Genomic DNA, 23,779 nt, shown 5'->3' on the forward strand with positions numbered 1-23,779 from the left:
TCACATCATTCATTTAATTCATTAAAAACAGTTAACATCTGAGTGATTGAACACTGCATAAGTGGCCATTAATTAAGTCAAAAGATTCAACAACACAACCAGGGTAATATTCGTTTTTAAATGATTTACTTCATCAGCAGTTACAATACAAAAGACAAAAGAGTCACAATAATGGAGCAGAGCTTTGTCAGTTCAGTACGAAAGACATTTTTCACCAAAAATGAGGTTTTAATTATTTCGAAATGAAGCAAGTCTAAAACTTACAAACGCATCAGAACGATTCGCCTCTAGGAGACGTTTAATAAATTAGACAGCACCGTTATAAAAGGAGGGAGGATTCGAAAATGCGTCTAGAAAAGTGCATTTTCACAAAGTTGACAGCTGATCAGGAAAAAATGATCCAATACCTAAAATACTAGCCAACGATAAACACTACACATAACAGCTTATTTGGTGACGATGTTATTTGATTTGTGAGCCTAATAAAAACAGTCTTAAACTGCTTTTTCTTTATTATTGAGAAAATCGTGACTAATGTAAATGAATGAGTTGATAACAGATAGATATTTCTCACTTTTGCTGATTTAGTCCCACTGCACTGCACTGCACTGGTAATGAGGACCAATACTGAAGTGGAGTTTTAGATTCGATCCATTGGCGAGAAGACCCGTGATGTGTGCCGATGTGCCAGGCTGCATTAATCAAGCCCAAGTGCGGATCAAATCTAAGAGATGTTCCACGCCGTGTAATCCCCTGATACAGCCATCACCGATAGACAGTCTGGGCTAGAAAGAAATCAGCCCCAGCCTCACTTCTCGCTTCTTCATGTCATTATGTGAACAATTATGTGTCATGTTGTTTATACGAAAAGCCGTATAAAGCTAATGATGAATGTATGACGCCTTTGTGCTATAGTTCTGGAAACCTACTGGTTTAGTACGATGCTGTGATACGATACCGATACGGCACATACACAGGACACAGGGTTAAGTTTAAAGTCACACCTCGAAGGTTTCTCTTAAATTAGTCTGCTTCCTTACTAAAGGACGTCGGGATTGGATTGGCATCGGTGTGGGTTCTGATACTGGCTCTGAGTTCTGATATTGGTATCATATAAAAAGTTTTTTTTTAAAAACAACAAATGGTGGAATGGGACATCCTTAAATATAACGAGCAGGAAACTCTGAAATCAGCAGTGCAAGGGGACTAAATAAACCCCCAAATCCATGAAGCCACGATACAAGGATTAACACTATAACTACAGACAAAAACGGTGTGTTTATAAATTGTGCTTTTTTTTTTTTTTTTTACACCGTGTGTTTTTCGTCCTGATTTTGCTGTCACAGACAGATAAAAAGAATTATTCTTGGCTCATGAGGTGATCCAAAGGCACTCAACGACAAAGTTCTGCAAGTGTCATAAATTTGCAGTTCAAATCTGTGTGTGATTGTGAGTGCGGTTATGACGCTCATCTTAAAACCACCAATAAGAGGACGACATAGGATTACTCCACTCACAAGATGGCTACGAAAATAAACCAGTAGCAATGGCGAAACGCAAATGAAGCATGCTAATAAACAGAAATAAATATCCTTATTACGCCAAGCTCACTCTGACTGATTATTTATATGAGCCCGCTTTCTGAATGAGCCTGGATCACACTATCGTTAGACACCGATACATATTATAGAAAATACAGAATTTCCTATAATATTCTTATACAAGCAAAGTAAAACGACTTGGATTTTGCTTCAAGATCAAGATCACAGCATAATATAGGAAAACCCTGACACACATACACCAGCCATAACATTAAAACCACTGACAGGTGAGGTGAATAAGATCTCGTCAAAGAGTGGGCTATATTAGGCAGCAAGTGAACAATCAGTTGTTGAAGCTGATGTGTTGGATGCAGGGCGAGCATTAGGATCTGATCTGAGGGCCAAATTGTGATCTCGAGACGACTGGGTCCTGGCATTCATGCGGATGAGTGGTTATTTTGACACGTACTACCTAACTAAACACTGCTGCAAACCAAGTACCCGCCTTCACGGCAGCGTATTCCCTAATCACAGTGGTCTCTTTCAGCAGGATGACGCGCCCTGCCAAACTGCAACAGTGGATCAGGAACGGTTTGAGGAACATGACAAAGTTTAAGGTGTTGACTCGGCCTCCAGATTCCCCAGATCTCGATCCGATCGAGCGTCTGTGGGATGTGCTGGACAAACAAGTCCGATCCACGGAGGACTTAAAGGATCTACTGCTAGCGACTTGGTGCCAGATACCACAGCACACCTTCAGAGGTCTTGTGGAGGCCAGACCTTGACCGGTCAGACCTGTTTTGGTTGCACAAGCTGTTTTGGACCTACACAATATTATAGAGCAGGTGGTTTTAACGTTATGTCTGATGGGATGTAAATTTTCACAATTTCTAAAAAAAAAAAAAAATATAAAATAAAAATTAGTAGCAAGTCTGAAGTCGAAGTCACAGTTGATCATTTACGTGGCTGAAAAAGCAAATCCTGTCTTCAGGAACATGTTCACATGGACACATCGGCTTTTCAAGCCTACTTACGTCGCGATCCGGCTCTAAATATACACGGAAACTTTGAGTCACTGAATCAGTGCAGCTTATTGACTTATTGTAAACAATACTATTCTGCTGGCTGAATTAAATAGATACACAGGAAACATACATACAGGCTGGTGTTAAGTTCTCGAGATCATTCGCTCACGTTAAACAAACAAAAAAAAAAAGGCACTGAGGATTTTTTTGATCACTTATGAAGCTGGAGTACATCCGACTGACCCCTACACAACATGTAAGAACGACATATATTCCACACATGATAAATATGCGCTTATAGCGAACGGTCATAAGACTGAACCTGAAGGTGTGCTTGCTACATTTTCCTGCTATGAAATTCCCGCTGTTCATGAGTCGTCCACATTGCTCTGTACGTGTTCAGTTGAAGTCGCATTCGGCTGCGCACTGCTTCAAATATTCTTCGTAGAGTTTCTTCTGTTTACAAGACATAAATCATGTATATGAATGTATGTAAGCGTCATAAAAATGTACTATACCACGGCGCTGCTGAATTCTCGAATGTGATTGGTCAGAAGGTAAATCTCAGGTCGATATTAATGCGTTTGTTTGAATAGGTTAGCGTTTCTATAGCGACAGCTAACTCACACACAGAGACTTGTACGGTGGATGCGTCACATCTAAGTGTAGTAGCAAACATTAGAGACGTGTTGTTATTTAAAGTCCCTGTGGAAATTTTCTGGCGCCTTTTTAGTATGAACACGTTCGCCTTAAGGTTATATATGAGCGAGCGTGCGTGTGTGCGAAACAATGGCGACGTTCGCGTTTAGAAGATATACACGTTCAAGGTCTTCGGACTCTCTCTACCGCCGATACGGATCAACAGATCGAATTTTGATGGCGTCGTTCTGCACTTCAGCTTCTCATCAGATTTTCTGTCCGGTCAAAATGCTCTCTCGAATCTGAAGTGTCCCGCCCCCGACATGATCAAAAAATCAACGGTACTAACAAGTCAAGCGCGGCTTAGCCCGGGTGAGGGGGAGGAGCAACTCGATATGTCCCGCCCTGACTTCCTGTTTCAGTGGGAATGACATCGACGCATTGAACAACGCTGCGTGTTTCAAGGCACCTCACAGGGACTATAAGAAAGAAATAAGGAGAATCCAGTGTCCGCGCTTTGTAATTTATCCACCACGGGAAAGTCTTCAGGACCGACTGATGCTTTTATAACGTGACAGCTGTTATAACGTGACAGGAACTAACTCGTTCTGCGGACGTTCCACGGCGTTAAACGCATCAATAAATGGATAAAATAGTACGACGTGTTGTTCTTTAGTGCCTGTTAACAAATTACAATGGTTTAAGAAGAATAAAGCACTTCAGGATGTGCTGTTCTAGAAAAACAATCCACTTCAGGGTTTTAACAGTAACTCCGCTTCACACCGTCATTGATTATTTTCCAGCAACAGCACACCCTAGAAGTGTTTTTCTTACCTTTTTAGCTTTGAGGACATCCTTAACATAGTCACTGCACTCCATCAGATTCTTCTTCTCTTTCTTGGTGAGAGTTTTACTGCTCTGGCTGGAGGAGGAGGAAGAGGAGGAGTCAGGACAAATGTCAATAAAATGCTGAAGCAGTGATTAAAGATATGACAAGGTCATAAATGTAGGTCATTTTTATTCAGTTACTGCTTCCACTGCTCTGAAACCTTTTCGTTCTTTTAAAAAAAAATAATTTATCATAATTCCTACTATTTGATCAAGAAAACATCAGATAAGATCAGGGAACCAACTCGAGCAGCAGTAATTCATTTCATTATTCAGAATGGTTTGAATGAACCGTGGATGTTCATCCAGGGTGGCGGTTCGTTAACAGTGGATTGTTTTTGCTTTGTTTATTTCTGCAGTGCTACATTCTCTTGTCCAAATGTCAATTACTTCGGTATCTGATGTAATCCGTTGCTATAATCTAGCTTTCTTTGTCGCTGTGAAGCCCTATAAGCCCTAAAAGAAGTCATTTATTACAAATATAAGTGTCTACACCATTGGGTGATGAGCTAATGTGAATATAAATGCATTAAATATACAATTCTTTTTTTCAGATCCTCGGAGAGTTCTTTGCCATGAGGTGCCATGTTGAACTTCCAGTGACCAGTATGAGGGAGTGTGAGAGCGATGACACCAAATTTAACACACCTGCTCCCCATTCACACCTGAGACCTTGTAACACTAACAAGTCACATGACACCGGGGAGGGAAAATGGCTAATCGGGCCCAATTTGGACATTTTCAGTTAGGAATGTACTCACTTTTGTTGCCAGCTGTTTAGACATTAATGTCTGTGTGTTGAGTTATTTTGAGGGGACGGCAAATTTACACTGTTACGCAAGCTGTACACTCACTACTTTACATTGTAGCAAAGTGTCATTTCTTCAGTGTTGTCAGATGAAAAGATATCATCAAATATTTACAAAAATGTGAGGGGTGTGCTCACTTTTGTGAGATACTGTGTGTATGTGTGTATATATATATATATATATATATATATATATATATAGATAGATAGATAGATAGATAGATAGATAGAGGGCACAAAAGGAAGTGCAATAGACAATTGGGTGGACTGCAGGAGTTCAGCTTTAAGGTTACAGCGCCCTCTAGTGTTTCTAAACCTTCTGCACTGCAGTGCTGAATTGAATTCACTTACCGTGCGAAATACCTGGCGAGGAAGAGGAAAAAGTAGCACGTCGCGCCGAAGATGATCACGGCCACCACCTGGCTGTCTTCAGGGATCCATTCCCACAGATACAGCACTATTCCCTTAAAAAGAACACACACGTACACACGTGCATGACTCGAATGTAACGATACACTATATAATTACACGAACGTGTGTCCAAGTGGATACCGAAGTTCTGTAGAGCGTTACGGCGAGCCCATCCCCCACCAGGGCTCCCAGCTCCTCCGGGACAAATGTATTGATGAGAAAGCTGATGACGAAGACAGCGGGAAGGAAGATGGCCAGAACCCCGCAGAGGAAGGAGTTAAAGCGGCTGTTCTTATTATTACTCACGTTTCTCCTGCGAGAGCAGAGAGGACACGGTACGTTTCACAGCCCTCATGAAGAACATCACAGGTTTAAAGGTGCACTTAGATTTTTTTTTTCTTTAACATTTCCCCATCCAAACATATAACAATTACAACAATTTAACAATGCGGTTGAAAGAACTGTCTTGCAACGATGGCATGCAAGGAATTTGGCTCGTTTCTTCATTTCACACGTGTATATTTTGTCCATTTAAAAACAAAACAAAAACAAAAAAACAACAGAAAACTCGTATTTTTCTATGAGTCTCAACTTTCCGAGTTGGGAGCGTGTCGATAACAAAAAGCCGTAGAGGACAATTTTGTCTACAGAAGACGAGATTGAAGTGATAATTATGCGTGTTAACTGTTCAGTTCTTCACTTTCTATCAGTTAGTAAACTTCTTCTCGGTGACGATACAAAAATAAATAAAACAAAAGAAATATTCTTACACCTCTGTTTTTTTTTTTTTTAATACGCACCACATCGTAATCACCACCTCTGCACTCGTATGTACGAACTTCCGAGGATGACTTGAAGGCTGCAGGACTTCCTACGTCTGAGTTAAGTAGAGCGCAGCGGTGATTTTTTTTTAAAAAGGGGCGGAGTTTAATGAGAGAAAATTAATAGATTGTCAAAGTTGTTTTCAGTGTAATACACTTTACAGGCAGCAGGGGGGGCTCTAAAAATCGCAAACTGCTCCTGTAAAGATTATATTTAACCCTCTACTGCATGCATTATTACATTTACATTGAAAATAATGATGGATTTTTATTACTTGAATTAGTTCATTTGGTTGGTAAATTGTTGTGCAATGGTGGAAAGTATCATGTAGTCAAAAATAACACAAAATGTATGAGATTACATTTCCAATTACTGCATTTTCCAGACTATAAATTGCAGAGGGTTTTTTTTTTTTTTTTTTGACACCTAGTAAGCATGGCAAAGTTCTAGAAAGGAATTACAGTTGTAAAAAATTATGTGGATAGATTTAGTCACTCAAAATATATTACAAAAATTAGATTCAAACATGTTTTGGGTGAAGTATCGTTTTCATTCTTCTCTTGAAACGAAAAATTTTGAAAACAAGGTGCGATTGCAAAAATGTCTGAAATGAAATGAAATTTTTTAAAAATATATTATTAGAGAAGCCTAGTGTTATGTAGGCCTGTTTCAATGCACCTCTATCGCATGTTGTTGCCATATGGCGACAATGACATTTTATCAGTTAACAGAATAGTCACAATATAAACTTGTATAAATGACCAAAAAAAATGCCAATGTATCTCAGATAGTGTTGACATTTTTTTTCCTTTAAGTAGTTCTGCCTAAATATTGAAAAACGAATCACATTTTGAGACTCCTCCAATGAGGACTTCACCATGCTGTGCGATTGCAGAAAAGGAAGTGCAAACAACACTTCCCGGTCATGTGACATGCCTTTTTTTTTTTTTAATCACAAAGTTAAAGCCCCCTTTTTTTCGGTTACACAGGAAAATAGCACAGCAGTTTTGTGTTATTGGCTCTCAGAAAATTGGAGATAAATGAATTATTGCCATATGGCAACACCATGCAGTAAAGGGTTAAGATATCAAAGATTATAAAGACACTGTTGGATGAACGGCAGAATAAAACTGAATCATCGTATCTGTGGAGAAAAGAAGTGGAGGCTGGAAGATGAACAAACCTGTCCTGCTCTAGCTTATTGCTGATGGAGGAGGCGACGAGGTCACAGTCTTTCTCCAGCTGGTCCAAGGTCTTCTGCACTGCCTGGTTAATGCTCTTCTCTATTGTCTCGCACACCTCGTCGATCTGATTCACGCACCTGCTCAGCTATTCACACGCGCACAGAGAAAGATAACAACAGATCCCGACGCGTTGTGTAAACCTTCCACCATAAATCTGAAATCAATCACCATAAATCAACAGTCCTTCGATCCGTGTGCTTTATGTTTAACCCCACATTATGCAGTAAACCACATTTCTGGATTATAGATCCGAGTGTGTAGTTTTATCATCTTTCATATTGTGTAGATGTATTTTTATACTGTACTCAGCAATGAAACCACATGATACACTATTCAGATTCATTTTGAGGGAAATCACTGAACAAATCGACCTCATCTCAGGCTAAGTAGATTTTTTTAATCAAATTACCCAAGCTGCACATTGATCTACAGGGTGAGCCTCAAACACGCGGGCGTGTGCTTCTGTTAAAATGTCGAAACAGGCTGTTCAAACAGCCTTCCTCATTTTAAGCCGCGATGTGGCAGTACACTTATTGTACCACTTTCTATGAACTCACCATTGAATTACCATTGTGTATGAAATAAACTCGCCTTGCCTTGCCTACGAAGACGATATGCATAATGACCTGTTCTTAAGATACAGTATAGGTATAAAGCTTTTTCTACAGAATTATAATCGCTTATGGTCATAATCACAGCAAACCAGTGACTACATTTCCCATCCTGCACTGCGGCCTACAAACATGGCCGCCATGGACCGCAATTCCCAGAACACTCACATTCATGCTTTCCCGCTGCTTCCCTGTTATTGGCGAAGTATTCTGTCACGTAATCCACGTGATGAAGGTTAGGACGGATGCAAGTGCAGAAAAGAGCTTTTAATGAAGAGAAGCAGGCAGACAAATCTAAATCATGAGACAATAGCGCGGACGAAAAAACAGGCGACGGGGTCAGGCGATCCGCAAACAGGCATAAACGAGGCAAGGAAAGAATCGAGACGAGAAACGAGAACAAGATCGAGGATCATGAAACAAACCGAGGAACAGGGTATGAACGCTTGGTACGGTGATAACACTCAATACTTCGCAAAGAGTGAATGCCTAGGAAGTCCTTGTAAACTGTGTGTGAGATTGGATGCAGGTGTGCGTGATTAGGACGAATGAGTGTTCTGGGAATTGCAGTCCATGGCGGCCATGTTTGTAGGCCGCAGTGCAGGATGGGAAATGTAGTCACTGGTTTGCTGTGATATGACGCTCATGAAATCGACTTTGGTTATAATGCGTTGTGAATTGTTAACAGAATGCACTATATCACCGATATCAAAGAAATGGCACTATTATTATTATTATTATGATTATGATTATTATTATTATTCTTACATAATCACTGAGACCTGCCCTGTTGGACTTATATGACACCCTGTATTTACAGAATTCATTATAGAGTGTAGATTATTAAACAGACAGATCATATTATAACCTAATCACTAATTAATGAATGGCCTATAAGTGGAGTTGAGTTTGTTTAGTACTGGTGTTTTTGCTCCAAATGAAGTGCGTATGCCTGAAAAATGATAAACAATGTCTATAATTCCTTACGAATGCATTATAGCACGTTATGAATGTGCTCGTAGTTCGTTCTAGATTTATATAGGAAGTGTTCCAACATTAGCTAGCTATGTCATCTCGGTAGATTCGTGTATTCAATACTGCACTTCCATTAAGCAAGTAGAGCGACTTGTGCACTGCCAGAGCCAATACGAACTACAGGGTGTAAATGAAGCCTTATTTAATAAGTATTACTAATCCTATACTTAATATTACTCGTAAGTATTACTGTTACTATATCTCTAGCCAAAACTGAAAATACATTTGAAAGAGAAAATTTTTTTTTTTTTAAATCACTGAGAATCAGTGCAAATCTACTGCATGAGGGACATTAGTGACAACTATCTAGGTGTTTCATTTCTATACGTACATGCACGTATCATAAAAACGCTGCAGGACGCAACAAGAAGCAACAAAACGAACCACATCCCGTAAACCTCCAGAACAACAGTGATATTATATTTATATCTGCTGAGTGATAATAAAAGCACTAAAGTGTCTATGCTTTCAAAGCAAAAGGCTTTTTAGCTTTGCAAGGCTACAGTGAGGACGAGAGAGACAGACAGAAAGAGAGAGACAGAGAGAGAGAGAGACACGCAGAGAGAAAGAGAGAGAGACAGAGAGAGTCAAAGAGAGAGAGACAGAGAGAGAGAGACAGACAGAGCCAAAGAGAGAGAGAGAGAGACAGAGAAAGAGAGACAGAGAGAGGAAGAGAGAAAGAGAGACAAAGAGAGAGAGACAGAGAGAGAGACAAGAGTGCAAAAGCTCTTAAACCCCCTCCACTCTTAAACCCCCTCCACTCCTAAACCCCCTCCACTCTTAAACCCTCTCCACTCATAAACCCCCTCCACTCTTAAACCCTCTCCACTCATAAACCCCCTCCACTCTTAAACCCCCTCCACTCATAAACCCTCTCCACTCATAAACCCCCTCCACTCTTAAACCCCCTCCACTCTTAAACCCCCTCCACTCTTAAACCCTCTCCACTCCTAAACCCCCTCCACTCTTAAACCCCCTCCACTCTTAAACCCCCTCCACTCTTAAACCCTCTCCACTCCTAAACCCCCTCCACTCTTAAACCCCCTCCACTCATAAACCCCCTCCACTCCTAAACCCCCTCCACTCCTAAACCCCCTCCACTCTTAAACCCTCTCCACTCTTAAACCCTCTCCACTCTTAAACCCCCTCCACTCCTAAACCCCCTCCACTCCTAAACCCCCTCCACTCTTAAACCCTCTCCACTCCTAAACCCCCTCCACTCTTAAACCCTCTCCACTCATAAACCCCCTCCACTCTTAAACCCCCTCCACTCATAAACCCTCTCCACTCATAAACCCCCTCCACTCTTAAACCCCCTCCACTCTTAAACCCTCTCCACTCTTAAACCCTCTCCACTCTTAAACCCCCTCCACTCATAAACCCCCTCCACTCTTAAACCCCCTCCACTCTTAAACCCTCTCCACTCATAAACCCCCCCCACTCATAAACCCTCTCCACTCATAAACCCTCTCCACTCTTAAACCCTCTCCACTCTTAAACCCTCTCCACTCTTAAACCCTCTCCACTCTTAAACCCCCTCCACTCTTAAACCCCCTCCACTCTTAAACCCCCTCCACTCATAAACCCCCTCCACTCTTAAACCCCCTCCACTCTTAAACCCTCTCCACTCATAAACCCCCTCCACTCTTAAACCCCCTCCACTCTTAAACCCTCTCCACTTATAAACCCTCTCCACTCTTAAACCCTCTCCACTCTTAAACCCTCTCCACTCTTAAACCCTCTCCACTCTTAAACCCCCTCCACTCTTAAACCCTCTCCACTCATAAACCCTCTCCACTCTTAAACCCCCTCCACTCTTAAACCCCCTCCACTCTTAAACCCCCTCCACTCTTAAACCCTCTCCACTCTTAAACCCCCTCCACTCTTAAACCCCCTCCACTCATAAACCCCCTCCACTCCTAAACCCCCTCCACTCTTAAACCCCCTCCACTCATAAACCCCCTCCACTCCTAAACCCCCTCCACTCCTAAACCCCCTCCACTCTTAAACCCCCTCCACTCCTAAACCCCCTCCACTCCTAAACCCCCTCCACTCTTAAACCCTCTCCACTCTTAAACCCCCTCCACTCATAAACCCCCTCCACTCTTAAACCCCCTCCACTCTTAAACCCCCTCCACTCTTAAACCCTCTCCACTTATAAACCCTCTCCACTCTTAAACCCTCTCCACTCTTAAACCCCCTCCACTCTTAAACCCCCTCCACTCATAAACCCCCTCCACTCCTAAACCCCCTCCACTCTTAAACCCCCTCCACTCATAAACCCCCTCCACTCATAAACCCCCTCCACTCTTAAACCCCCTCCACTCTTAAACCCCCTCCACTCATAAACCCTCTCCACTCCTAAACCCCCTCCACTCTTAAACCCCCTCCACTCATAAACCCCCTCCACTCCTAAACCCCCTCCACTCTTAAACCCCCTCCACTCTTAAACCCCCTCCACTCATAAACCCCCTCCACTCCTAAACCCCCTCCACTCCTAAACCCCCTCCACTCTTAAACCCTCTCCACTCTTAAACCCTCTCCACTCTTAAACCCCCTCCACTCTTAAACCCTCTCCACTCTTAAACCCCCTCCACTCTTAAACCCCCTCCACTCATAAACCCCCTCCACTCTTAAACCCCCTCCACTCTTAAACCCCCTCCACTCTTAAACCCCCTCCACTCATAAACCCTCTCCACTCCTAAACCCCCTCCACTCCTAAACCCTCTCCACTCATAAACCCCCCCCACTCATAAACCCCCTCCACTCATAAACCCCCTCCACTCTTAAACCCTCTCCACTCTTAAACCCCCTCCACTCTTAAACCCCCTCCACTCTTAAACCCCCTCCACTCCTAAACCCCCTCCACTCTTAAACCCCCTCCACTCTTAAACCCCCTCCACTCTTAACTAAGATCCGTTTCAGTAACATTACACTGGTTTCAATGCTGTTTTCAATCTGGCGAATCTGCAGTGTATGTGTGAGGTGATTACCACAGAAATGTAATACACCTCCTAACACCTTTCTTGTCAGAGTGTAATGGTTATCAGTTACAGTACACATATTCTATTAAACTAAAACCTAATTGGCTGAGTGCGCGTTCGAAGCCGATGTAAAAATCCTCGATATATACACACACATCACGGCAAGCGACTTCGAATAAATCCCTTACACTTAAACAATCCATCTGTCTATACAATACGCTTATCTTTGCCTGTTAAGTTGCTTAGCAACCAAAGCTACCCTGACTACATTGCATGGCTGAAGAATTGTTTACAGTGAATATTATAATAATAATAAATGAAATGATTTATTGAACTGTGGATATGATCATCGTCGGCGTTTTTATTAAAGCGATAAGAACACCCTTTATGCGCGATAAAAATCGCTTCCTCTCATGGCTTAGTGCTTTAGTATAGGTTTGGAGTAAACAAGTTTCTGGGTTGTTTTTTTTTTTTGTGGGTTTTTTTTTTTTTTTTTTTTTTTTTTACAGGAAAACATGAAAATGAAGATCCATAATTTGATTCTATAAATCGGACTTTCTGCACTAGGATTCACTTGGAGGTCTGACTCACAAGCAGTCTGTTGGAAGGACAAGAAACCAGAGATGCCAGATTGTGGACAATAAAGACAAGTATCCAGTATTTGTCGGGATACAGGAGTTCGGTTGCTATAGTAACGTGAACGAATCGTCAAATGTTCGATTGTTCAACTGTGGTCTAGCAAAAAATAAATAAATAAATAAATAAATAATGATAATAACCCTCCCTCGTCTAGGGATCTACATCTACATCCAGATTTCTCTAAAGCTGCCCTGCTGAAAAAAAAACAAACAAACAACAGAAACCCTCATAGAATTTTGTAATGGTTTTAATGGTTATAACAGGAATCGTATTGGTTTTAACGGAAACTTTAATAGTCTCTGTGCGTCTCTACTGGTAACGTCTCGCTTTCTATCTGTGGCATCTTATGTCTAGTGGATACCGTTAATGGTTGTAATGGTTAGCTGATGGTTTTTAATGGTGTTTGTACTGGACACCATTAGAAATTATGTAAAGGTTTCCATTGCTTGTTTGTTTGTTTGTTTGTTTTTTGTATTGTGTTGCTATGTGGAGAAATCTATTGTTAAAAGCGTTCTATAATAATAAATATAATCGAATGGAGTTTAATAGTCTTGATCCTCCTTGTTCTTTATCGAAAGCATGATTGAAAGGTGTATTTTTCATCATGTAGTGGGTTTTTCCATTATGTTCTACCTCTAGTATTCAGTGTAGGTGTGTGTGTGTTAGCGTGTGTGTGTGTTTGTGTCTTACTCTCAGCGGATCGGGGATGTATATGGTCGGCATTTCAAAGCCGCATTTGTTGAGTCCTGGTCTGCGGCACAGCTCTTGAACTATCTGCATCATTACTCTCTGTGAACAGGGGGGGGGGAATGGTGAACAATAAATATGCTGCTACACGAGAACTGTTCAGGATTATTTATTTATTTATTTATTTATTTATTTATTTATTCTGCATCAGACTGACTGAGAAACAGTCGCTCCACAAAAGGAACGCTGACGCTCGACTTCCTGCGGCAAGACACAAAGCCACACCCACCTGTCTGTCTGTCTCACGTCCTGCCTCGTCAGCTTTACTGAGGTAGAAGCGTAATTTGTCTCCGGATTTCTCGCTCAGCTTCTCCACGATGTTGAGCGTTCGCTTACACAGCGCCTGGCCCATCGGGTCGAAAAACACGAAGATCAGATCCGCCTGCTCGCCTGATCAACACACACACACACACACACACGTTCTACAAACATCGCAGTGAGTTCTAGTTTGTCCTGTTGTTTTTATCCATTTCCATTGCATTTTATTCTTTACCCTTTACATCAGTGACGTTCTTGTTACTCATGTAGTAAAATGACTACACCTTATACTTGAACGATGAGAAGAAGAAAAAAAAAAACACATTTCTAATGTATTTATTATTTATTATACACTAATCTAATCGTCCTCACCAAAAGACGTGATGGCGGCGTTGACGTCGAAGGGATACACCATGTCTCCGTCCACCAGCCCGGGCGTGTCTACAAACGTCACCAGGCTGAACTTCTTTTGCTTTGAGGTGGAGATTTCAGCAGACAGGTAGTCCATGAGTCCTAGAACACACAAACGGCTTACCAGAAATGTGTGCGTATATACGCGCGTGTGTATACGTATATACACTCACCAGCCACTTTAATAGGAACACCTGTACGCGTGGTCATTCGTGCAGTTATCCGATCGGCCAATCAAGTGGCAGGAGCGAAATGCATAAAACCATGCAGATACGGGTCTTCAGTTAATGACTAAGTGACTTGGCATTGTTGTTTTTTTTCCAGACGCTGCTGATCTCTGGGATTTTCACACACACACACACAGCAGAAAGGCATCTCAGAACGCACAACATCTTGAACCTTGAGGCAGACCACACCGGGTAACACTCCTGTCAGCCAAGAACAGGAATCTGAGGCTACAGTGGGCACAGACTCGTCGAATCTGGACAGATCAAGACTGCCTGTCGCCCCGCTGTAGGTTTTACTCATTGTGCTAGTGCCACATGATTCGCTGATTGGATAATTACACGAGCGTGCAGGTGCACAGGTGTTCCTAATAAAGTGGACAGTGAGTGTATATCATAAATCGAAATATATCAAGCTGCTTGTTAAGGACAAAAAATGTAATGTCTATCTATTAGAGGTTAGATAATAACTTTGGCTTAGCTCACCAACACTGTAGATGACCATGTTTAATTCATTAATTAACATGAAATTGTAGAGGAACATAAATGATCATTTAAAAAAAACAGATGTCTTTTCATAACAAACAGCATCACATCAAACACCTGCATTGTCAACTTGTTACACAACTCTCTTCCCAGAGTGATATGTCTCGTCAGGACGTGGCCACACCCCCTTCTGTGTTACAGCAGGAGGTCTGTTGTCATGGTTACCCACAACAGCTCTTCAACTGGCAGCTTTAATGCCGAGCCACATAAAGCTAGCCAGTGAAGAACGACTGTGAAGCAACGCCAGGCCAGCTGACGCCTGTCACTCAGACCCATGAGCAACTCTTCTTCGGCTAATAGACCTCCATCAGTGTCAAACTTTCAAACTCTAGTACAAAGACCTACGGATTTGATCTTTTAAAGGTAAACGTTTTTAAGTGTTCCTAGACCTGTAATAATCATTTCAAGGATACATTAGAAACAAAATGTGATCACAACATTGCCATAGGATAGATCTGGCTAGTTTCTTCAATTCAGGCTTCTGGTTATGTTTTTGTGGCCCAGAAATAAGCTCCGCCCCAAACCAACACGAATCTGTTTTTCCTTAAAAGGCAATTCTGTTTTAACACAGGGAGACGGATGGAAGGGAAAGGCTCGTCAATGTTGTTGTTTTGTTTTTTTTAGCGCCGTTTGCGCAGGGCTCTAAAAATGACAAACTGCCACTTTAAGAATGATTCAGTTCCCTCTTTGAGTTTCAGCGGAACACTGAGGTTCTTTCAGTACGGCAGGAGCAGGTGGTCATGCTCTCATATCAATCCCAGTCCTGTTCCTGCTCTAATCAACATTCCCTGAGGTTGCAGCTCTCCTTCCATTCATACACACTCACACGACATCACAACACGCACATTAACATACGCAACGCTTACAAAGCAACTCTCGCACACTCTCGGTCAGGAACCGTACACGTCGAGCGCTATGTTCCCTCAGCATTCAGGCCTGCAGTCCACTAGCATTTCCCCAGGGCAGGGTGCAAATGGCACGGCGAACTCCCTGAGCAGGCAGGACTTAAAATAGCCCCGGAAAATGGATTTAGAATCAAGAGGCTGCTCGGCTGCACGTGGCGTTCTCCGAACTCTGCTCTTTAAGCTCACTGAAAGGTGGGAAGCTAATTCGCTGGCATCTCCAGGAAGGTGGGTGGGGGAGGGGGGGGGGGGTTGGGGCTCTAGCGCTGCACAGGATTTAATGTGCCTGGGGAAAGGTCAAAGGTCGGAAAAATGCTGTGTCATCCTAACACAGCAAAGCAGCAGTGCGCTGAAGACTGAGCGGTGTCATAAATTACACTCTGCACCAATCAGATGTCTAGCAACCGGACCAGGCCACGCCCATTCGGGCAAAAAAAAGATGATGCAAGAAGGATAAAAATGGGCAGCTTTTAAAAGATTTCTTTTCTGTTAGTCATTGCGAAAACCTTAAAACAACAACTAGTCTTTTGACGTGATGCTTATAACCCGTTCTATCCTTTGCCCTCATTCACTCTTGAATTAATTTTTTTAAAGTGAAGAATTCAATTATTTCCCATTCAATTCCATTCAGTTCATATTAGATATTAATTTCCAGACCTGTAATAATTACCGAATTTCAGAGATACCTGGAAAAAAATAATAAACCCTGCGTTTCCCAATATCGGCAATATGGTGATAGCTCTGGCTAGTGGTGCTATTTTTTCAGGATACTATTTCAAATTTACAGCCCTGAAATAAGCCACGCCCACATTCTGAACATAACTTAACCCCGCCTCTCACAAGGAATGTGTAGTTTTTAAAGAAAAAAAAAAAGAAGTAAAAAAAGAGGGTGGGGTCGAATAGAATAAGGACAAGGCTTGTTATTAATTTTTTAATGCAGTTCGCCTCACAGGCAGCAGGGGGCTGTAAAAAATATAAACCGCTCCTTTAAGTCGTGAATGAAAATGCATGTGAAAGTGCGACAGAGAGGGAAAAACAGACAAACCTATATAGCGTTACAAGGCGAAGGCTAATAACGTGACGTGTCACGGTTTTATTACCGAAATTACGCGGCGCTGATTGCTCCGTATAGCTCCGTATTTCACTCTGTCAGCTTCTGTGCTGCCGAGCCAGTCGTGTCAGTCGGAGTGACTCACTCTCGCTCGATCTGCTCTGGATGAACCTCCTCTGCCTACTGAACACTCTGACGCTGTGGGCTTATTACACGCTCCGATATGATACGCCCAGAAACCGGGGCGCGATCAGGATGACGGGGTTGAAGCGTTCAAATCGGGTGGGAAAAGAACTCCGATTTAGCGATTCTAATCGTTACTTAGAGATTATAATCAAAGCAGCTGTTATGCGAGACGCATCTTTGTCACTGTATACCTACCGCTTGGAAAGGCTTGATTACTGATGAATACGAATAAGGATGAATAAGACGGAATTAGAATAAGGCTATGACTCATGATCATCAGGCATTAGTCATAGCTTTGATAGGTTGGAACTCACACATGCACACTTTCGGGCGTAACGTGCTCGAACGGACACGCAGAGCTGAACGTTATGAAAAGAAACGTGGCGTGAACACCGAGCCCTCTCGGACATATAGACATGAGAAGCAACTTCACATTCTTCAACCACGACTCAACGAACAAGAAGCAACCAAAAGGCAACACACGTTCATAAAACCTACAAAGAGGCTTCGCAAACATCGTATATAACCATGCTGACCAACTTTATTAAAGACATTTGCCGGGAAATCCAACGGTTTTAAAATATTCTACAAGATAATCTTAGAAGCTACTACTAAGTTCGAGCAATGCTGATTTTACAACGGTGTCTAATTCCTACCTTTAAACTCCAGGAGCGGTCGGAAATGTGGGTAAAGATGCAGTGTGGCATTGCCCTGTGAGAGAGAGAGAGAGAGAGAGAGAGAGGGATAAGACTGTAAGTGTGAGGAAACAGACCGGCGATACAGAGGAGGGAAAGTGTTGATGAGTAGAGCAGATCGCTGAGTGTGTGGACAGAGAAGACAGGGCCAGCAAGAGGGAGCCTCCCTTCTCTCTCTCTCTCCCTTCTCTCTCTCTCTCTCTCTCTCTCTCAACGTCACAGCTCCTCTCTCTTCCTCCAGCACTCAGTTTAATCTCTTCTATATAGCTGATAATCTCTCTTTACACCCCTCCTCTGGTATAACTCCATTATTCATCTATCATTCATAGTGGATGAGCGAGAGAGAGAGAGAGATTTTGTGTATGTGTGTATATGTATATGTGTGTTTACGTGTGCGGGAGAGAGACGTGCGCTGTAAAATGACACTCTGTGGCTTTACGACAACCCTTGACACCCCAGAACGCACCACCTGCACAGCTATAATACACTCACCTCACTCATACACACGCATGTTGTCCACTGATTTTATTTACATAGAATGATCAAATTATCAGATATAATCCAGTTCTGTCTGCAGCGCTGAAGTGTCTGATTTCATCCCCACGCTTTCGCAAATGCTCATTTTTGTCTGTGGCGTTTTCTCGAATGCCCGATTTCGTCTGCGGAGCTTCTTAGATTTGCTTAGTTTGATCTGTGTTGATTACTCAAATGCCCATTTTTATCTGCTACGTGTTCTCGAATGCTTAGTTTCTTCTGCAATGTCTTCTCGAATGCTCATTTTTGTCTGCAGCGTGTTTTCAAATGCTACAAGGCTTTCTAAAACGCTCAAATTCGTCTACAACGCTTTCTCAATTGCCCAATTTCATCAACAGCGCTTTCTAAAATGGTCAAATTCGTCTACAGCGCTTTCTCAAATACTCAATTTCACCAACAGCACTTTCTCAAATGCCCAAATTCGTCTGCAATGCTTTCTCAAATGCCCAATTTCGTCTACAACTTTCTCAAATGCTCAAATTCGTCTACACCACTTTCTCAAATGCTCAATTTCATCTACAACGCTTTCCCAAATGCCCAAACTTGTCTACAGCACTTTCTCAAATGCCCAATTTCGTCTACAGCACTTTCTCAAATGCCCAATTTCGTCTACAATGCTTTCTCAAATGCCCAATTTTGTCTACAACTTTCTCAAATGCCCAATTTCGTCTACAATGCTTTCTCAAATGCCCAATTTTGTCTACAACTTTCTCAAATGCTCAATTTCGTCTACAACTTTCTCAAATGCCCAATTTCGTCTACAACTTTCTCAAATGCCCAATTTCGTCTACAATGCTTTCTCAAATGCCCAATTTTGTCTACAACTTTCTCAAATGCCCAATTTCGTCTACAACTTTCTCAAATGCCCAATTTCGTCTACAACTTTCTCAAATGCCCAATTTCGTCTACAACACTTTCTCAAATGCCCAAACTCGTCTACAGCACTTTCTCAAATGCCCAATTTCGTCTACAACGCTTTCTCAAATGCCCAATTTCGTCTACAACGCTTTCTCAAATGCTCAATTTCATCCCCACGCTCTCTCAAATACCAGATTTCATCCTCAGTCTCTCAAATACCCGATTTCGTCCCAACACATTCATGAATTTCATTCCCACAATTTGTGAACACACCTAGCTACAAGCTACATAACATTTCTCTCACAATTCCAGTTGTTTCACATGATAATTTCACTGAAAAAGGGAATCACCTACCTTAACGATGTACGACGTAATATGACGCATATTTGGGAACAGATTTTTAAGAGAAGTTTTCTATTACTATTGCCGTAGCTTCAGTGCAAAACTCGAGAAGCACACACAGCTGCATTAAATATAACTTAGCCAGTAGCCAAAACTCTTAAAGTCTGAGGATCCAGACATACATTCTTCTCACTATTAACTATTAACATCATTTCCCTAATTGTCAAAGTCACACGATGCACAATGAATGCGTAATAACACGTTGTGTAATAAAGCCCTCAGCAGAGATGTTCTTCTGCGCTAACAACAACCACGACACAATCATCCCGAAACCCGCATAAAGAGAAAGAGAACTTACGGTTAGAGATTCTCGTTTCCTTCCACTGGTGATGAACGTGAACCCTTGCGTTTCTATGGCAACACCTGTTTTCTGAATGTGCTCCTCGACATACCTGAGATCATTATTTTAAAAGAACAAAAAAAAAAAAAAAAAAAAAACAGATGCAAATTAAAAATCAGGACACACCTGGATGTCGTGGTCTGATTGATGCTGAATGATCCGGAGGAAACCAGACGTCTCTGCCGGTAAATATAAAACTCTTCAGTTAAGCTGTTGCTGTTTGTAGTAATCGAGTTCAAATAAGATTTACCAGTTAATAAAGGAGCTTTTCCCAGCAGAGTGATTACCCATAATCATCACTATTATCTTCTTTCGAGGGGGTAGTAATCTCAGGCCGAGTCTGGAGGCTATTTTTACAAGGCCTAAAGGATGTACACACACACACACACACACACACACACACAAACATAAATAAGAGGCTGCCAGACAGACACTTTTTTCTATCAACAAAAATCTCTCAGAAAGAATACATAATAGATGAAATCCATTTTCTCTTCTGCGTGGTTGATAACGGTTCTTTACAGTCAGCAATGCCAAACTCGCAGACTGCTAAACAAACACTGACGTATTCTTTTTCGCCGAATCATTAAGCAAAACGCTTTGAAAACAACACACTTTCACAAACGTCACTCAAATTAGGCACACTATATATACATATACACACACCCACACAAAATGTGTATATATGTGTGTACGTGTATATACACGTATTACGTATACACACACACGCTATATGTATTACATATACACACACACACATTATCTAAAAGCGAATACGGTCGCTTTGTCGCTGTACTGTACTGTACTGTACGTGTTAAAGTACCTTCCCTCTACACCTTCCGACCAATCAGATTCGAGAATTCAACAGCGTGTAGAATAGTATGATGTTTATTCATCGGTGGAGAGTTTTGTGTAAAGTGCACGAGCATGATTGTAGATTGTATACTATTCAGAAAGCACTGAAGGGGCTGAAGCTCACGTATGTTTCACACCTGACAAATCACTTGCGGTTTGTTGAACTTGTGAATACATTCTTTTCCAGACAGATGTGAATGAGGGCATGAAGCAGTAAGAGATGCTCAACTACAGTGATGGGTACGTACATAATGCCATAACATAGTAGTGATATTATTATTATCATTATTATTATTACTATTACTACTATTACCAATAATACCACCACTACTAATACTGGTTTTAAAGTTTAAACTATAGGCTTCTTCTGACCCACAGACGGTGTTTAATATCAACTGTAAGACAAATACACATGTGAGCCACATGTGTCTAATTAGAGTCATTCAGATCTCTGTATACTTTTGTGTGAAAGTTAGTTAGTTAGTTAAGTTAGTGTGTTTTTTCCCCCCTACTTCACATAACCTCACAAACTTTACGTCACGTTCAATTCACACATAAACCTTACGTAACTTCTGTCGTTTTAGAATATTTAAAGTAAACGTTCGGTTTTAAATTCCATCTCTGCCTCAAAAGGATGGGAAGATATTTTGTTATTACTTAAGAATAACACAAGTAACTGAGACGCTGGGAACACCGACGACTCGAGATCTGGTCATGCAAACAAAAAAATAAAAATAAAAACAAAAAGAAATAAAAACATGTTTTTATTATTACATCTGCATATCACACTGAGAATTATAATCATATCAATTCAACAGCACTGTTATCCTGATCACCTCTTTCACCTCCCAAAGCCCAGTTTATACTTTATTCATAGTGATAAGATGCTCAAATTACAGTCAATTATAGTATATAAATTTGAAAAATAATAATAATCTCATAAAATTCATAATTAAACTCTAATCTAATATTGAAGTGAAGCTGATATTAAACTGGTGGTGATAATTAAATGCAGAATTAAATGCAAGATTGTTTGCAATGATTTTCACTTTCAAAACAAGCAGACTGACTTGCTGAACATAACAATAAGCAATGAATAAGTTATAAATATTATCGATGAGCGTCTATTCTTATAAGGAACTTGAAGACTGTCTGAGCTTCAGGCTCCAGTGTTGCTGCGTAAGCGTTTAATCATTCAGACATGCAGCGTTCACTGACACTAGACTAGGTTTGTTGATAAATGTTAAAACTGTTGTGTATTTACCGTTTTCGGTGTCGATGTACAGAGTGTGACATTCTTGGAGAATTCTCTCGCTCGGTGTAGTTATGGCTGTTTCCAAAGTGTTGGCCACCGAGCGAGGTTTCTTACTGCCCGACATGTTGACGGCGAATAGGAACTCTTTACAGCGGGGAGAAATGCAGGGGGGTGGTTTAGTGTGTGACACCAAGCACCTGGCTGCTCAAAGCACCATTTTAGCGCCTCCATATGGGCAATTATTATTATTATTATTATTATTATTATTATTATTATTATTATTATTATTATTATTATTCTTATTCTTGTATTTTATTTTCAAAAGATGTGCGCATACAAGATTGATAATTAAAAATTAAAATGACCTTGTTCACACTTTAAGAATAGTAGTTTTTCAAAACTTCCGGCGAGATAGTGAACAATGGCAGTATATATATACATATATATATATATATACGCACTATTTGGTTCTTCCCCAAACTGCTGTTACAAATATTGAAGCACACAATTGTATAGAATGTCTTTGTATGCTGTAGGATTACAGTTTCCTTTCACTGGAAATAAGAGGTCTAAACATGTTCCAGCATGACAATACATCTGTCCACAAAGCCAGCTCCATGAAGACATGGTTTCCAAGGTTGGAGTGGAAGAACTCGAGTGTCCTGCACAGAGCCCTTGACCTCAACCCCACTGAACACCTTTGGGATGACCTGGAACACCGACTGCACCCCAGACCTCCTCACACATCATCAGTACACCTCACTAACCGAATGAACACAAATCCCCACAGCCATGCTCCAAAGTCTAGTGGAAAGCCTTCCCAGAAGAGTGGAGGTTATTATAACAGGAAAGGGGGAATAAATCTGGAACGGGATGTTCATGGGATGTTCAGCTTACAATCACTGCAGCATCCCTAAATGCACAAATAATTCAAACAAAGAAAGGATATCTTGTTCTGCAAAAGGTCAATAAAGACAAAAACATTAGGTAAACACATTGTATTACCAATATAAATTGTTTCTTTTTTTTTCTTTTTTTGAAGATTAAATTAATATAAAATATTGTTAGGATTCCAAAACAAAGACAGAAAAGAAGTGAGTTTTGCTCTTCAACTTACATTTGTAAATATAAATTGTATAGCTCAGAATAACTATTAAATTCCTTAAAAACGATTTGTTTATCTTATTGAAAACATCAATAAATCTAAACATATCTTGAAAAATCTTACCAGAAGCTCACTGTGTAATAACAGTACCACAAGAAGGCTCACAGGTTACTAAAGTTTCTGTTTCATGTGCATATGTGTACATTGTCCATGTTAAAACACTTGGATGAATTCACTTATCTGTTTGATGTCTGTTCAAGCCCTGCAGACATGTATTGTAGGCTGAATGGCATTTTCAAATTGTCCATAGTGTGTGAATGGGTGTGTGAATGTGCCCTGTGATGGGGTGGCCCCCCCATCCAAATTGTCCCCCATGGTTATCATCGTTAACGAAAACTAAAACTATCAGTGAAAAAAACATTTTTGTTAACTGAAATAAAAATAAAAATGTGTTTATGTGAAATTAAAAGAAAACTAAACTGCAACTATAACGTCTATCTGACTACAATATGAATGAACTAAACAGAATTTCAGAGAATAAAATGTACATTTTCGTATTTTAAATGCTGGGTGGTCTGACTTAAGAACAGAGGTTGAACCAAGTGACTGATCCAATAATGTTGCTGAATCATAACCGACCGAAATCCAGTGAAATTCAACATTGAGTGATTTTTGTAGCTTGTTAGATATTAAATAATTTTATTCCACCTTCGTCCAAATACACATTTACAAATATCAAGACTTTTACCATGATTTTCAAAAC

General features: G+C 40.9%; 1 protein-coding gene and 1 long non-coding RNA gene across 3 annotated transcripts; one reads left to right on the forward strand and one right to left on the reverse strand.

Annotated features, from left to right (window-relative positions):
- Positions 1-22,151, reverse strand: si:dkey-98f17.5 (uncharacterized protein LOC569123 homolog). Its single transcript, XM_017451882.3, has 12 exons — positions 21,921-22,151; positions 20,052-20,163; positions 19,760-19,853; positions 17,629-17,683; positions 14,025-14,165; positions 13,624-13,784; positions 13,338-13,436; positions 7,318-7,463; positions 5,454-5,625; positions 5,253-5,365; positions 4,040-4,127; positions 1-3,022 (listed from the first exon to the last, which is right to left on the reverse strand). The coding sequence occupies exons 1-12, from the start codon at positions 22,033-22,035 to the stop codon at positions 2,966-2,968; spliced, it is 1,353 nt and encodes a 450-aa protein (XP_017307371.1). The 5' UTR covers positions 22,036-22,151; the 3' UTR covers positions 1-2,965.
- Positions 14,555-23,175, forward strand: LOC108255718 (uncharacterized). 2 transcript variants are annotated; one of them, XR_008393255.1, is made up of 3 exons: positions 14,555-15,196; positions 20,844-20,896; positions 22,448-23,175. It is a non-coding gene; the product is annotated as an uncharacterized LOC108255718 (long non-coding RNA). The 2 variants fall into 2 exon arrangements; XR_001810157.3 differs by having other exon boundaries at positions 22,496-23,175.
- The last annotated feature ends 604 nt before the right edge of the window (positions 23,176-23,779 follow it).

Source organism: Ictalurus punctatus, chromosome 22, assembly GCF_001660625.3.
Source record: "Ictalurus punctatus breed USDA103 chromosome 22, Coco_2.0, whole genome shotgun sequence".
NCBI lineage: Eukaryota > Metazoa > Chordata > Actinopteri > Siluriformes > Ictaluridae > Ictalurus > Ictalurus punctatus.

What these genes read in the sequence shown, in the direction of transcription:
- si:dkey-98f17.5 (XM_017451882.3), bottom strand. Translation starts at nt 22,035, where the DNA reads ATGTCGGGCAGTAAGAAACCTCGCTCGGTGGCCAACACTTTGGAAACA. An exon ending in AAAAGCTCCTTTATTAACTG is followed by an intron (nt 19,854 to 20,051) that starts GTAAATCTTATT and finishes TAATGATCTCAG; the next exon opens with GTATGTCGAGGAGCACATTC. An exon ending in ATGTCCTCAAAGCTAAAAAG is followed by an intron (nt 3,023 to 4,039) that starts GTAAGAAAAACA and finishes TCTTGTAAACAG; the next exon opens with AAGAAACTCTACGAAGAATA.